The sequence below is a fragment of the Oryzias melastigma genome, linkage group LG3 (genome assembly GCF_002922805.2).
Source record: "Oryzias melastigma strain HK-1 linkage group LG3, ASM292280v2, whole genome shotgun sequence".
Taxonomy (NCBI): domain Eukaryota; kingdom Metazoa; phylum Chordata; class Actinopteri; order Beloniformes; family Adrianichthyidae; genus Oryzias; species Oryzias melastigma.
The window spans coordinates 22,785,108-22,800,070 of NC_050514.1; the positions used below are offsets into that span (position 1 = coordinate 22,785,108).

At 38.8% G+C, this 14,963-nt stretch overlaps 2 protein-coding genes across 3 annotated transcripts; one reads left to right on the forward strand and one right to left on the reverse strand.

Moving 5' to 3' along the window:
* The first annotated feature begins 2,981 nt into the window (after positions 1 to 2,981).
* Positions 2,982 to 5,553, forward strand: LOC112161122 (regulator of G-protein signaling 9-binding protein). The gene has a single exon (XM_024296136.2). It carries the CDS (start codon positions 3,619 to 3,621, stop codon positions 4,357 to 4,359), a length of 741 nt encoding a protein of 246 aa, XP_024151904.1. The 5' UTR covers positions 2,982 to 3,618; the 3' UTR covers positions 4,360 to 5,553.
* Positions 5,554 to 6,176: 623 nt separating this feature from the next.
* On the reverse strand, positions 6,177 to 14,957 carry nudt19 (nudix (nucleoside diphosphate linked moiety X)-type motif 19). 2 transcript variants are annotated; one of them, XM_024296135.2, is made up of 4 exons: positions 13,862 to 14,957; positions 10,333 to 10,540; positions 8,535 to 8,760; positions 6,177 to 7,520 (listed from the first exon to the last, which is right to left on the reverse strand). In XM_024296135.2, exons 1-3 carry the CDS (start codon positions 14,621 to 14,623, stop codon positions 8,543 to 8,545), a joined length of 1,188 nt encoding a protein of 395 aa, XP_024151903.1. In that variant the 5' UTR covers positions 14,624 to 14,957; the 3' UTR covers positions 6,177 to 7,520; positions 8,535 to 8,542. The 2 variants fall into 2 exon arrangements, with proteins under 2 accessions (XP_024151903.1, XP_024151900.1); XM_024296132.2 differs by lacking the exon at positions 6,177 to 7,520 and having other exon boundaries at positions 7,978 to 8,760.
* Positions 14,958 to 14,963: the final 6 nt, after the last annotated feature.

Genomic DNA, 14,963 nt, shown 5'->3' on the forward strand with positions numbered 1-14,963 from the left:
CAAAAATGACTCAAATCTTTCAGGCAAGATGATTCTTGGATTCCTACCAAATCTCTTTCCAGCTGGTGGAGCCAAAGGTCAGATCTAAACCTGCTGTAGTCTCTGTGAGGAGGCCCGAAAACACACCTTCCATCCAGCCTGCATGTCAGCAAGTCAGGGATAAACTGCCAGTAACCAGGTCAGCAGAGACAACCGAGCTGTTGAGGGGCCAAAGCTGCAGATATTCCCCAAAAACTTCAGGGCACAGAACACAAAACTTTCCCTTTTCAATTAAGATGCATGTGGGCTAAAAAAAAACAAAAAAAGATTAGTAAGACTTTGAAATTAAATCAAGACAACTTACTCCAGGTCATTGAGAGTTAACACCACGCATTGGAACCAAATTAACATGCCACACCATAACCTTACAACCAAAATCCCATCTTCTTTGTCCATCAGTTTTGAGGAGATCTCTGTGTTGATCCTGGTTAAAACAGAATTTAAAGAAGTCAAATCAATTACAGTACAAATGTACTTATTTACCTATTGAGTGAAAACTGCTTTTCATGATCAAAGATAGTTGGTTTTAGGTTTGAAATTTTTAAATTATATACAATTCAAAACTTAAACTTGGGCATCTATAAACCAACTCAATTTTGGAGTTGGCAGAGACACCCATGAACACTTATAGCCTGTTTTTGAGGAGGTTTCTGAATGTCCTTCAGGCTGGAGGTTGCTGTTGACAGAGAACAGTAGATGTGAATCTTCACTGCTCACACCAGGCTTCCATCTGCAAAAACAAAGAAAAGGATAGTGAGAAAAATAACCCTAGAATGCAATCAAATTGAATCCAGCATTCAATTTAATTCCAAAAGCCAACATACCACACCGAATTTCATTCTAATGGCATACTGGATCATGATTATAGTCAAAGTGCATCATAGAAAAACGTTTTTTGAGATATTTTCTACAGAACAGCAGGAATTCATTTTTTATATTCATCTCTGGGTTGTGGGTGGGACTGTTGGTGCACATCCCAGCATGCCTTTGTTACACTCTCTCCCACTAGCTTACAGCTCCTCACAACCCCAAGCTAACATCAATGTAACAAAATAACGACAAACTGCATTGGAGCAATCCAGCTGAACAGCTTGGAGTGAGATTTCAGCTCGATCAAGAAAAATAAAGTGTCTTCAACTAAAGCATTTAGAATTGTAGAGGAGCAGAGAGACTTTGGCTCCCCAATGGCAGTTGCTGAATCACAAATTGGATTTTTGTCATCTCCTGATCAATCACAATTTGAAAATGTATTTTTTTTATCTTAAATTATTTTTTATAAAAGCCCTCCATGATGAAAAAAATGCAACAAGAACTTGTCTAAAACACCCAAAAACACGATTTTCATTGGAGTGGGTGTTTTCTTGTCTTTTTATTAACAGTAAAAGAAAGTGGTCATAAAAATAAAGTTTTTGTTTGACATGAAGGAATCAGAAATGTCTGACTTTTCTTAAATGGTGCCTTTGAAAACTGTCTTCATCCCTTAGTTTCTATAGAAAACATGTTCAGATCAGAGTCTATTTAAAGAAGAAAAAGTGTCATTTGGTTGTGAGTTAGTCACCCTGTCAATATTTCACAGAAATCATTTGGTGCTGTCACACTCTGCTTTGCTTTCTTGTGACATTATTTCATAAGAAATGGTTTTATTTTTTATTTTGCAAAGGCAGAGAAATAACATCGTGCTATTTCTCTACATGGCTGCACAACAGACTTGTTCTGCGGGAAATCATGAATCGAGTGTCCCATGATGTGTTCACACTGAGCGCAATCAAACCAAGGTCTGACTCATTCTCAGCACTTGAACCCAACAGGCCAGCTTATCAGCAATCTCATCAACACAGACAAACACTTCTGACTTCATTCTGTTAGCAGTTCTCTGAAAAGGCAATGGAGCCAGGATTAAACGGTCCCAAATTCCCAAGTTTGGACCTGTTTATAGGCCAAGCACAGGACCTGTGTCTGCTTTTCAGTCTCATTCATTAGGATTGAAATAACTCACTTACATGTAGGTTAAACTTAATCATTTTCCCCAAATTAATATAAGCAATTTATGAAACCTGCAGCATCACTGAAGGAGACTCATGTTCCAGCTATTCAAATAGTCTATTAGAACATTAATTAATGTCTGTTTTGACAGCTAAAAGTAACTCTAGTATACAGGTGCACAAAAAAGGAATAATACCTTCAAGAATAATAACCAAGAAATAACTGGTAAAACACAAAAAGGTTACCATGGAAACACTTTCATCTAAAGAAAGAGTCATTTTGTTTAGGGCATATGACTCAACTAAATATGACAGAATTTGCCACTGCAGTGGAAAGGATTTAATCCCAGCAAATCACAAATGTTAAAATAAATCAAAAAGATGTGCTGAAGAAAACCAGGAAAACTTCTTTATTTTTTTGAAGGATTTATCATGAAAGTCTAGATATTATTGTGTTAGATGAACATTGAACTATTCTTCTAGCTTCCTTTAGTCCATTAGCTCCCTACTGTATTTACTGGATCATTAGACCCCATCCGCTTCAATAATGCAAAAAGAGCAAAGCGGGCAAACCCCTCGCAGTCTTACTTGACTCAGCCTCTCAGCACAGCAGGAGAAAAACCTAACAGCACATTATCCAGCCAGCATGTGTGCAACAATTGGCACCTTTCATGGTCTCCATGGATGTACAGGCATTTGACAGCCTTAAGTTGATCTGCTTTAATTTGATTAGTTTAAAGTGTGTGGTTGGAATCCCTTTTTAAAATAATTATGTATCATGTGTTTTTACTTCAAAACTTTGTAAATTCATAAATATATATGAACCCTCGTTAGTGGTAAATGTTAGTGGCAGGTCCATTAAAGCTCTGTGGTGTGTCAGGAACAGAGCAGCCAATGACAGCAGGCTTTTGAGGCAGACACCAGCGTGATCAAACCAATGGGAGCGAGCCGCTTTGTTTGCCTGCCTGCCTGTGAAAGGCTCGGTTTTGTGCGCGCATGTGACCGCTGAAGGCGCACACAGCTATTTAAACACCATCGATTGGGTGCTGAAGTGGACAGCTCCCCACGCAGATAAACAGATGAGCGCGCAATGGCTCGTTCAGCTTGTGCCGCCGGATGCTCCACAGCAGCCCCTGAAGAGCACAGGTTTTGCTGAGTGTTTTTGACTCCTCAGAACGGCTGAGAGGCGGGAGGAGGGGTGAGGGCATCGAGCTCACAGGCAGGGGCGGATGTTGGGGCACCTGTAGAGCTGAATCACCGGCTCTCGAAGCGCGGAGGCTGCTGGATTGTTTCACATCAGTTCGCCTCCGTCCAGCAGGAGAGGAGCTCCGGCGCCGTCTGATCCCGCGTCGGGGAAGCGTAAAGGTATCATCAATCCGACTAGAAGACGTAAGCTCAGATTTCTAAGCCGCCCTTTGTGCCTATTTACAGGAGAGAGCATGGATAGAGAGGAATTTGCTCTGAGTAGTGCCTTGAGTGGATTTGCAGAGCGGGCGGTGGAACTAACCTGTGCGCAGAGGCTCTAAGCACTAAGCTCGCCATTTTTCCTCAAGCTTCTTTTTTGGGAGATTTCTAATACAGCTATTTTATTACTAAAATGGGGAAAGAGGAGTGCAAAACAATGCTTGACGCGTTGAACAAAGTCACAGCCTGCTACAGACACTTGGTCATCGCGCTTGGAAGCACGTCAGACTCCCAGAATTTGCGCGAGGAGCTGAAGAGGACCCGCAAAAAGGCGCAAGAGTTGGCCGTGGCCAACAGGACTAAACTGACCTCCCTGCTGAAAGACAAGTCCATCAGCAAGGAGGACCGCGCCGAGTACGAGCGCCTGTGGGTGCTGTTCTCCAGCAGCATGGAGCTCCTGGAGGTGGACATGAAGAGGTCCCTGGAAATCGGGCAGGACTTCCCCCTCAAGGTGCCCACGAGACACCTGATCCAGACGGGGATGACCGGCAGCACCAGCACCGTGGCGGCGCGCGCCATGAGCGTGCAGAATATGAAGTACGAGGCGGACAGCAACATCGACACGGCCGACCTGAAGGACCTGCAGAGCGAGATCACCCAGGTGAGCCAGATGATGGAGGAGATGGAGATGAAGGTCCAGGTGGCGCCATGGGCCGTCGTGGCCAAGCAGGAAGCCGGGGCTGAACTCAAATCCAACCTGAGTGTTGGGAATTCCTCCGTGGGCGTCATCTCCATCTGCGAAGAGGAGCCCAAAGATGATGAGGGTGAAGGCAGCAGAGGGGGCGGCTCTGGCTCGGTCGGAGCTGTCATCGGATTCCTTTTGATCGTTGCTGTTGCTTTGGTTTTAGGATATTTGGTGATCAATATGTCCTGAACTTTATAAAACAAACAAACCAAAATGATAATCATAAAAAAAATAGCCCACGCGGATGGACACCTCGCGCGTGGAGTGCCTCCACAGGGAAGAGCAATCACCTGCTCAGGAGGCAAACAGGGCTTGAGGGGGATTCAATACAAAGAAGTTGTTGAGCTCTCTTGAATGTATTTCGTGGAGGAGAGGAGCTGCACTTGATCAGATGTAGATTATAGTAGTCTGTGTGCTTTTGTGAATGAGAGAATGGGCATGGGGCTGAAAAATGTGGGTGAAATAGTATTTTTTAGAAAAAAGGAGTCACGAATTACAGCGTCTGGCCACCAGAATGACATAAATAACACCTAATCCAAGTGGATTATTGGAGATCAAGCGTAAATGTAGCCTGCAGTTAAGTATTAAATGTCCGACAGATTGATGTTTTCTCACTTTGGTCCAGCAAAGTCTTCAAACAAGCAAAAGGACCGTCTGGTCTGAGCATTAGTTTCATGCTGTAAGCTTGTTGAAACCCAATACAGCAGAGAAAGAACAGTTAATCCTGGCTTCTGCCATCACAGGCTGGATAAGATCAAATCTGCACTCTTCAGCATCCTGTTCACACATGCATCTTCCTGAAGGTTATAGTCGGCCAGCATCCAACTTCACTGCACTAAAATCTCAGCGAGCCTTGGGACCTACAATAAGAAATGTCTTTTAATGCACCTGTTCACTGTAAGCCTGTTCCTTTTCAGGGTTTTCTTGCAAACAGTGTTGAATGTAAACTTTTTGCAACATGTTAGTAGGGGGTTTGTACATACGGTCTGTACTGCAGTGTCAGATAATGTACATAAGTATATTTAATATAATAAAATTGTGAAACACACCTAAAATGTGATTTTTTTTTTTTGGTAGAAAGTAATGGTCACGTGACATAATTCTGTTTTAAGGGTTTGCAAACACTGCCAAGATAATGTACTTAAAGGTATTTCAGGTTTGGCTTTTCTCCCAGACCTAACAACCTTAGTGTTATCTCAGTGTTAAATGAGACTGACATGCAGGTTTAAACTCCCTAATAGTTTTAGTTCTAAGAGTATTTGAAGATATTTGTGGATTGGTGCAAAGGTGAGGTTGGCTGAGGGACACGGGTGGTTTCAGAAGATGGTGAAAAAGTTTTTGCTTTCAAGTAAATGTTTAATTATCCATTTTCTTGACCGCTTCTTCCCTTTCGGGGTCGCGGGGGTGCCGGAGCCTATCCCGGCCACTGATGGGCGAAGGCAGGGTACACCCTGGACAGGTCGCCAGTCTGTCGCAGGGCCTCAATCACACACACAGTCACTCACACATTCACACCTAGGGGCAATTTAGAGTCACCAATTAACCTATGAAGCATGTTTATGGACAGTGGGAGGAAGCCGGAGTCCCCGGTGAAAACCCACGCATGCACGGGGAGAACATGCAAACTCCACACAGAAAGGTCCCAGCCGGGATTCGAACCGGGGCCTTCTCGCTGTGAGGCGAGAGCGCTAACCACTGCGCCACCGTGCAGCCAATGTTTAATTAATTCATTATAATTCCTGGTGACAGGAAAAAAAAATCAAAAATTGGTTTTGTGGTCCATTTGGTGTTTAATCCCACATAATTTTCATTTTAAAGAAAAATGGGTATATATTCTTATTGGTTTAGGACTTTTAAGAGCTGATGTGGTTTGATGCATATTTGCATCAAAGGACTGGAACAATTATGTCATTCAAACTGCATTAAATGTGGTAATAAGCACATATTTTGACTTTGTGTGGGGAAAGGTTGGAAAAAATTGGGATAGATTTGAAGAATTAAAAAGGTTTAGTTTAGCTTTTATTTATTGCACACATTTTAAAACCTTTAGTATCCAGCAACATTTTTATGTAACAAAGAGGGTCTAAAATGTCGAAAATAGCCTTAATATTTTAATCTAATCTTGGTGAATTTCTTTGTGGGTTGACAAAGATAAAAATATATATATTTGCAATGCAAGTTGTAAATTGATCAACAGCATTTCCTGCCACCGCATGTCCCAAATAAATGTGATGTATTTTCCCCAGACTTATGAAGATTAATGTGCTTTGATGAGAAATGAATTATGAATAACAAAAAGTCTGCTGAAATGGGCACTTGACTGATGTAAATAAGCTCTTTAGCCACTTGAGGAGGTTCTCCACATATTCCCTGGCAGACCCCTGACATTTAAAGTCTCGTCTGCTTTGCTTTCTGGCTTAATGTAGTGCAAACTTGATTTCTTCTACAATCCTTCTTCTGCTCAAAAAAAATATTTTACTAAAATTTTAAAAGTGGGTTGATAAAGCTTAATAGATTAATAATTTATCCAAAAAATAGAGCATAATGCTAAGGTCCACTAGCTTGATGCTAACGTATAATAAGATTTCCTATAGGTCGACTAATGCTAACACTGTCGACCAAATCATAGATTGCTGACTGAATAAATATATTTATACACTCACAGGCATGAAGTCTTCAAACTCAAGGAAATAATCTTAAAGTACAGTAAAACAGTTTTTATCCGTACTTTTTTCTTCTTCTGGAATAAGGTGTAATACTATACCGTGATCGCCATCTAGTGGCCCTCCAGGAGACAGAACAATTGTTCTCTGTTTGAGAATCCATGCAACACTGTATGCTATTAACAATCTCATTATTTCACTAACACATTTTACAGTGTGTGAACTGTATCAGATTATTATGAAAATCTTCAACATATGTAGATTATTAATGTATTTCTAAACAAATGAGAATAAACGTGTAAACTCAAAATTAAATTGAAAGGATTAAAGAATGTTTAAAGATTGAATCGTATAGGCTCTAGTGAATCGAATTGATTCTGAGAACAATTAGTAATACCAAGCCCTAATTACTATCACTGAGCCCCGAATAGCGACTGAACTACTATACATTGATTTACAAATACTTATGCTTCTCTGTCGAGAATTAAGTAGAATCCACGACATTTTGTTATTTCACAAGTTCAAGTAAAGCTTCACTCCGTTGCCTGGACACTAACAAACCAAGAAGGCTGTTTCCACAGGAAGGTGAGCTACACACAGTGCACAGCCAGACCACTGCTATCACTTCATCTGGACTTAGTTGGTAGGTTTCCAAGGCTGTGCGTCTCCATAGAAACCCTCGATCGACTGCAAACAGCACAGAAGGTTGAGCGTTATTTCAACTCACCCGCTACCGACATCCTACACACTGAAGCATCTGAAGCAGCAGGAGACGATGTGTGAGGACAGAGGATGTCGATCCGCAGCATCTTTCGCTGTGCCGCCAAAGGAAAATGTGACAAGGATTTGTTGCAGCTTCTCACGTTCCTCTCAGATACTGCAGATTCCAATTTTAGATCAGTTGTAGATTTGTGGAGAAGTCTCGACTCGGTTATTGTTAAGTTATTTATCATTTTGGCAAAAGGAGAAAAAAAAAACAACCGAACTACTAGTTCCTTAGTACGTTGGAAAACCCAATTAAAAAGTTTTAATTTGCTCAAATGTAAGGTGTAATTTTTTTTTTTTTTTATCTAAAAACAGCTTAAGTGGTAAAATATATTATTGGATCAGTCATTAAATGGGACAGGAAGACACTAGACAAATGTTAAATATTTATATTTTACTGTACACCAACACTTTCTATTAAATTTTGTACCATTCCAGCTTCTTTTGTGTTACACACAAAAATTGTTTAAAAAATGACAATGTGATAAAAGTTGACAATTTTATATACAAACAACTGTTTATTGTCTTTTTATTTCAATTAGGGCATTTTCCCTCATTAATTTGTCATAAAGTGTTCTGCAGTAAGCACACACAGACACACACACACACATAAAGACATGTAAAAAGGTAGGAGCCATGCAGAGTCTCCATCTCTGACTTATGCAATCCCACTGGGAGCAATATTATTAATTTAGAGGACATTATATTAGCTCAGACTGTTTACATTTTCTTGCACCTTCACTATTAAGAATCTAGGTGCCAAATTTGACATTTTTTAAATAAAAAATTTAAGAGATATTTCAGAAAACAAACAACAAAACTGAAAAAAATAGATTTTTCTCATTTTAAATATTAATTTAGAAGTACTGAGTTCTTAGCTAACATGAAAGCATTCATTCAATTCAAATATTTTTTTTCACAAATATTTCTCGTTACCACTGAAGTCAAAGTTGACTTTTGGTTCCCTGTGATGAAGATGGCTCCATTACAGGGAGCAAGTGCTTGTATTTGGGCTTGATGGTGACGTGCAGAGTTGTGGTGTAAGAGTCTTTGACCATCATGCGGTGCAGGGCAGACCGGTTTTCAGGATTCTTCTGCTCATGGTTAGGAGTTCTGTCGGTTTCCGTCTGCCCTGAGGTGTCTGGTGGGTATTGTTTGTCGCCTGGAAAAAGTGGAGAGTACACATAAATACATAAATATAAATAGTCACAATAATGAGCAAAGACTCAATCACAAACTTGAATTTGATTTGCTGAAAAATATGTACATCAATTGCATTCCTGTTAAAAAGGTGATACCAAACATAAAATTCAAGCATTTTTATTGCATGTCTTATTCTAGTCCTTTTTTGATTTAATAAATTTTACAAATGATATATTGTGTTGTATTACAAAGTAAAACTTTAGATTTAAGTACGTTAAAATTAAGTACTACTATAATAAACAATGAAAAACGAAAATTAAAGACAGATGAAAAATGAGAGATGTTTTTAAATTGCTGTTAAATACAATTTTAACTGATTTTCTCCTAAATATAATTTTAAACTGAGTCTCCAGTCTTTTTGTCAATTCATCTTCTAATCAATGTAAACATTTTAGAAATATTTTTGGAAAATATGTTCATTTTAGTCATGACATAAAAAGAAACGAGTAAAAATCTTGGAAAATAAAATCTTGTATTTACTTTTTTTTTTTTAAACAAATAGTAAATTAAATAATTTACTCATTTAAATAACATAAATGTATTTATTTGGAGGGATGGTGAAAATCATTAGTTTGGCTCATTTTATAAATGTGATTTTTTCAAAAATATCTAAAACGGTTATATTAGGCACTTTTAAAAATATATAAAATAAAAAAATAAAAAAGGGTATTTTTGCCCGAGTGACTATTATTATTATTTTTTATTGGATTTTGCATCATCATCAGATACCACTGAAGTTGTCTCTCTCTTTACCGCTGAACTAAGATTAGTCAGTTGCTGAGTTCCTGTTCATGATGACTTTAGTTTTGGTAAAAAACTCATTACAAAAGTAATGTGCAGTTAAAGTAGACGTAATTGTTTTTAGTTTGCATTTATTAGGTGCCATTTTTTGTTTCGGTCTTTCTGCAGCACACAGAGCTCGGGTTCTTTGTTCGTTTTCCTTTTTTTTTTTTTAAACTAGATGGCCAATAATTGAATTTCTATGGACTAAAATAACTAAAGCTGAAGGTTGGTCCTCCAGTTGAGCTTCCTGTGCTTTCACTTAACCAAAAATAAACAATATTGTTGGTAATCATTATCAAACCACATCACCCTCTAAAAGAAAAATACTTTATAGTACATGTGTCACTTTCAATTTTAATATTCTAAAGCCAAACTCATTACAAGGATGGTAACTTAAGAGTAATAGAATAGTCTTAGAATAGTGTGATAATTTTGTAAAGTAAGGGATTACTTTTGAACGACAATGTCAAGTAGTTTATAATAGATTACAGGAACTTGGACAACACTGTGCAGCACCTGAACCTTTTCATCAAAACAGGTAATTTAACAGCTGCGCTTCCTCATATATGAGACGCCGCTGCTTTATGAGAATGTGTTTTCAGTGAGAGCAAACCTCCTCCAAAAACAACAATCTGTGTTAAATCAGATGCGGAAAATTACATCTAAACAAATGGTAACATCAGAGTAGTCATTTTTTCTGCATTTTGTGGCTTCGTCATACATGAAAAAAATCATCTCTCCCCAGTACCTGGCAGCAGTGATATATAGTGCTCATTTTCCAGTAAAGTTACAGGCAGCCACTGTTCACAGCCTTCTATGGCGCGCTGGTACGCAAAGCTGTGGAGGTCATCAAGACGGGGGAGACAACACATGCGGCTGAGTTCATAGAACTGAGGAGGAGCTATCCACATCTGTCGCTGCTGGTAGCTTTGCAGGATCTCTGAAGGAGTGGACCACTGAAACACAAGAGGAAAGCAGCAACTTTAACACGTCTGGGTTTCTACAAACATAAAATTTTGCTTCCTTTGGGTTTTGTTCTTTTTTAACTGACTTTAATTCAGTATTTTTAATGGTCAAAGATTTGCATTTCCCAATTATGCTTAGTTCTTTCAACCAATATCGGTTCTTTGTTGTTGAATTTTATTTTTTCCAAGTTATTTAAAACAACAACAAAAAATCCACTATGCCAGTTTTGGTCAATAAATTGTCATAAAAACTTAAAAGTATTATGTTATTTTTTATTCTATTTTAGTAAAAAAAAAACAGAAAAACACAGTATTGCTTTTTAACACACACATTTTTTTTATTCTTATTTTGGATTAAGAAGGAGCATTAAAGCTCAAAACACCTAAAAGATTTAAAACCCTCCAAAAAACATTTTGCAGGGTGAGGAAATGTTTAATAGAAAGAGATATTTTATTGTTTTTCCCCACTAAAAAGCCTCAATAAACTATTAAATTGTAAAAAAAAAAAAAAAAATACTGCTACGAGACCACTTATGTTATTCTCAAAGCATTCAATGTGGTACAAAGACTATAAAACACAGTTGATGGTTTGTGTGATTTCTGAGAAGTGAAAAGAGGGTAATTTAATCCCCTTTTAAACAGGAAAACCACTTTGGACCTGGAATCTAATAAACTCATTTTAGTTTAAAAAAAAGATGTTGAATTGAGGCATCTTTGTAAAATCTTTTTATACCAAAACTACACCCAAAAGAGTTATTTTAATGATTCTCTTAGCCTCTAGCGGATGGCAAAACCCTAAATACAAATGTGAGGTTTGCTGGATTTTTATCACCGATATTTGCGACAACTCTGTGGCCTAGGGATAGAGTGTCCACCCTGAGACTGGAAGTTTGTGAGTCTAAATTCATGGTCGAGTCATACCAGATGGCCCCCTGCTTGACACACTCTTCATCTTCTGACACTTGACATAAGGAGGTGAATTTGGGGGTTAAACCACTAAATGGTTCCTGAGGGCGGCTCACTGCTCCCTCTGTGGATGGGTCAATTGCGGAGAACAAATTTGACAGGTATGTGATAGCAAATGGGATTTTAACTTTTAGGTCTGAACAATATTTGTGCGTTGTATCATATTGTATTTAGCCTTGCTGGAGTTTGTGTGTTGAAACTCATTTTTTTTTCTAATGCATCTTTGAAATATCCATAACAAAGATGCAACTGATCGAATTTAAGGTTAGTTTCCGTCATGAAGCTGAAGTTGGAATCTGATTGGCATCTTAAGTAATAGTAGAAGGGAACTTTTTAATTAATTTGATGATAATCGTATGGAAAAATGTCCAGATTAAAAAAAAATGCCAGTAAATAAACCCCTCAAATGAGTACTAGATTTCCCTACAGGACTTTTCTTCAAAAATGAGTTGAAATGCAGCCCTCCCAGTGACTTCTACAGGGGATTGGTGATGAGGAAAGCCACTGCCATTATAGAGGGCATCACTCCCCTCGCCATCACTCCTCTCACAATTTTTTTTCCAATGCTGTTATTTTGTTTTAAATAGTAACAGCAGTTTTGTAATTACGATTATGCCATTTTTAACCATAAATTAAAAAAGCTTTGTTGTTTTCTAGGACATAGCTTTTGCAGAGCAGAGGTAGTGGCAAGACTGTTGGCAAGAAGTAAACCTGGGCTCATTTCCCATCATGTCTTTGATTACACTCTTTCCTGATAGCACACAGTCCCTCACACTCTCAACATAACATTACTGGTGTAACAAAAACGGCAAGCAATATCGGAGCTATCCAGCCGCACAGTTTTGAGCCCGATGTCAGCTCGTATGAGGAAAACAAAGATGCACGTGGATCTATTTGTCTGAAAATGAATGAATCAGAAATGGAGCAGATGTCCTGTCACATCTACAAGCTTTTTCTATCTGCTCCTGATTCATAGATGTAAAGAAATACTCAGAAATGCAATTTCAAGCTTAATTGTCTCTATATATCTCCTCCGTGGTGAGTAAATGCCACAAGAACATGTTAAAAACACTATTTTTATCAGAGTGGGTGTTTAATTATCTCAGGGGTTTGCAAACTTTAATGCTAACAGAGCCATATGATCCAGTTTCATACAAACTAAAATTATTTAAGCTTTTGTGGAAAGCAGCTAATACAAGTTCCTTTCAGAACAAAATGTGTTTTATATTTGTTAAGATCCTCCACCTGCAGCAGATTTACTTGAACTAAAAAAGCAAAAAATGTTTTTTCCATCATTGCGACTTTGGTGTCCCTTTGTATTTTTTCTCCTTTTACTTTTGAATATAAACACAACTACTTTGGTGTTGAATGCAAATAATTTTTAATAACTAAATGCAATAAGATGATGCCAATCTAATAATAATAATGTGTTCTTATAGCAGATTAAACCTTTTACCAATATTTTATTCAGTTTTGTTAAAAATCCAAGTAAAAATAACAAAATTTAAATAATTAATGTGAAAGAACCAATGAAAGCAATATTTATTCAAATTGTTTGCATTTTTCTTAAAAGCCAAAGAGCCAAAATGGAGGGGGAAAGAGCCGGATGGGGCTCTGGAGCCTCAGGTTGGAGACCCCTGAATTAACCTGTCAGTCATACAGAAAATTGTATTGGTTTATAGAAAATTACAGCAAAAAGCCACTCAAATATGCAGTTTTAGCAGCTAACTTTTCTTTAACCGTTCTGGTATCGCCTGTCCGTCCTGGGATGGGATCTCTCCCTCATGTGGGAATCCCTAAGGTTTCTTCTTTTTTTCCTGACTCAGGTTTTTTTTAGGAGTTTTTCCTTACCGCGAGGGAGGGTCTAAGGACAGGGATGACCGTTCTTTATAGTCTGTTTAGCTTTTACCTATTGTGCATATTTTATGACTCCATCTGTGCATCTGTTAAAACTACAGGCATGAAGCCCAATGAGGCAAATTGAATTTGTGATATTGGGCTATATAAATAAAATTGAATTGAATTGAATTGAATTGAAAATGAGTATTAGACTTTCTAACTGCACTTTTTTTTCAATGAGTCGACATTTCGCTTATAAATGAAAACCGGTTTCATTAATTACTAACCGTAAATGTTATCTTGATGTTCTGTGTAATAGTTAGGGACTGACTACTTACAACATTTTTAAAGAGGATTTTTTTTTTTGTTAAAAACTGATTTTTCATTAACTTCCCCTTTAACTATTGCGAATATGATGCCAACTTCAGCATCAATTTGTGTACTTCGGTCTAAAAGAGACTTTTAGGACGTTAATGATCTGCTAAACTGGCTGTGGTCTAAACTCACCTGAAAATGAACGATTTCCTTCTCATCTTGGATGGTGTGGGGAGTCTCCTGAAGGCAGCACAGAAAGAAGGCGGTGTCAAACCTCCGACCGTACCGAGCGACGGGGGTCAGCCAGTTGCCCCACTCGTGTAAGGCCCAGATGTTGGGCAGCACCTCCAGCTCCCTGCACATCCGGATGAAGTTGGTCGGGTTTTGGTTCACCAGAGTCCTCCACTGTGAGAGCTCGCTTTCAGAGAATGGGGGCGCTTTGTACGGTTTACTATAATGGGCATTCTCCAAACTTATCACTTCCGTTTTTGGAACAACTAGCAGCACCCCAGATTCTTCAAACGTCTCCCGCAGGGCGCAGATCCGGAGGGCGACCTCCCCCGGGATGGGGGAGCCCAGCTTCAGTCGGTCTGTGGCAAAAATGGCGGGTCTGGTCTCCACGGGCTGCTTTGATTCTCTCAAACCAAAGTTTGGGGAGTTGGAGAAAGACTTGAAAACGTCCAGCCAGTCACTGGAGAAGTCAGAGGAGTCCAGAGCGCCGCCCGGAAACACGTAGGCGTTGGGCATGAATCCACTTTTAGCGCTTCGCTTGAGCAGCAAAACATCATAGTCGAAGCGGGAGCTTAGAGGCAGGTGTGCCCGCGCGCTGCTGCTCTCCGACGGCGGAGAAACCGACAGCGGTGTCCTTGACGATAAAGTGTCCGCTCCGAGTCTGTGTCCCGCGGCTAAGATTAGGGTAGCCGCCTCCCTCCAGTGCTTCAGAGCGGTGTTCATCCCCTAACCATAAAATTAACCTATATAAAAGTAAGAATTTAGGAATGAAAATGTTAAAATCTCAAGTTGCAGCTGGATCAGACTGTGGGACATTTGTTTTGGCGGAAGTGACGTAATTTGAGAGATTCTTCTCTCTATTGCCACCTACTGGCTGGAAGATCAAAGTTTTTCGCTTTCATATAGCTTGAATTTACACGTTTTTATCTATTCTAATTTTGTGATTTTTATATATGCATTAACATGACCATAGATTAATTAACATGTACTAAAGCAACAACGTATTTCCTTAGGCTCCAGTGCAAAGCATCTGAGATAATAAATCAGTCTGTTTCATTTTTAA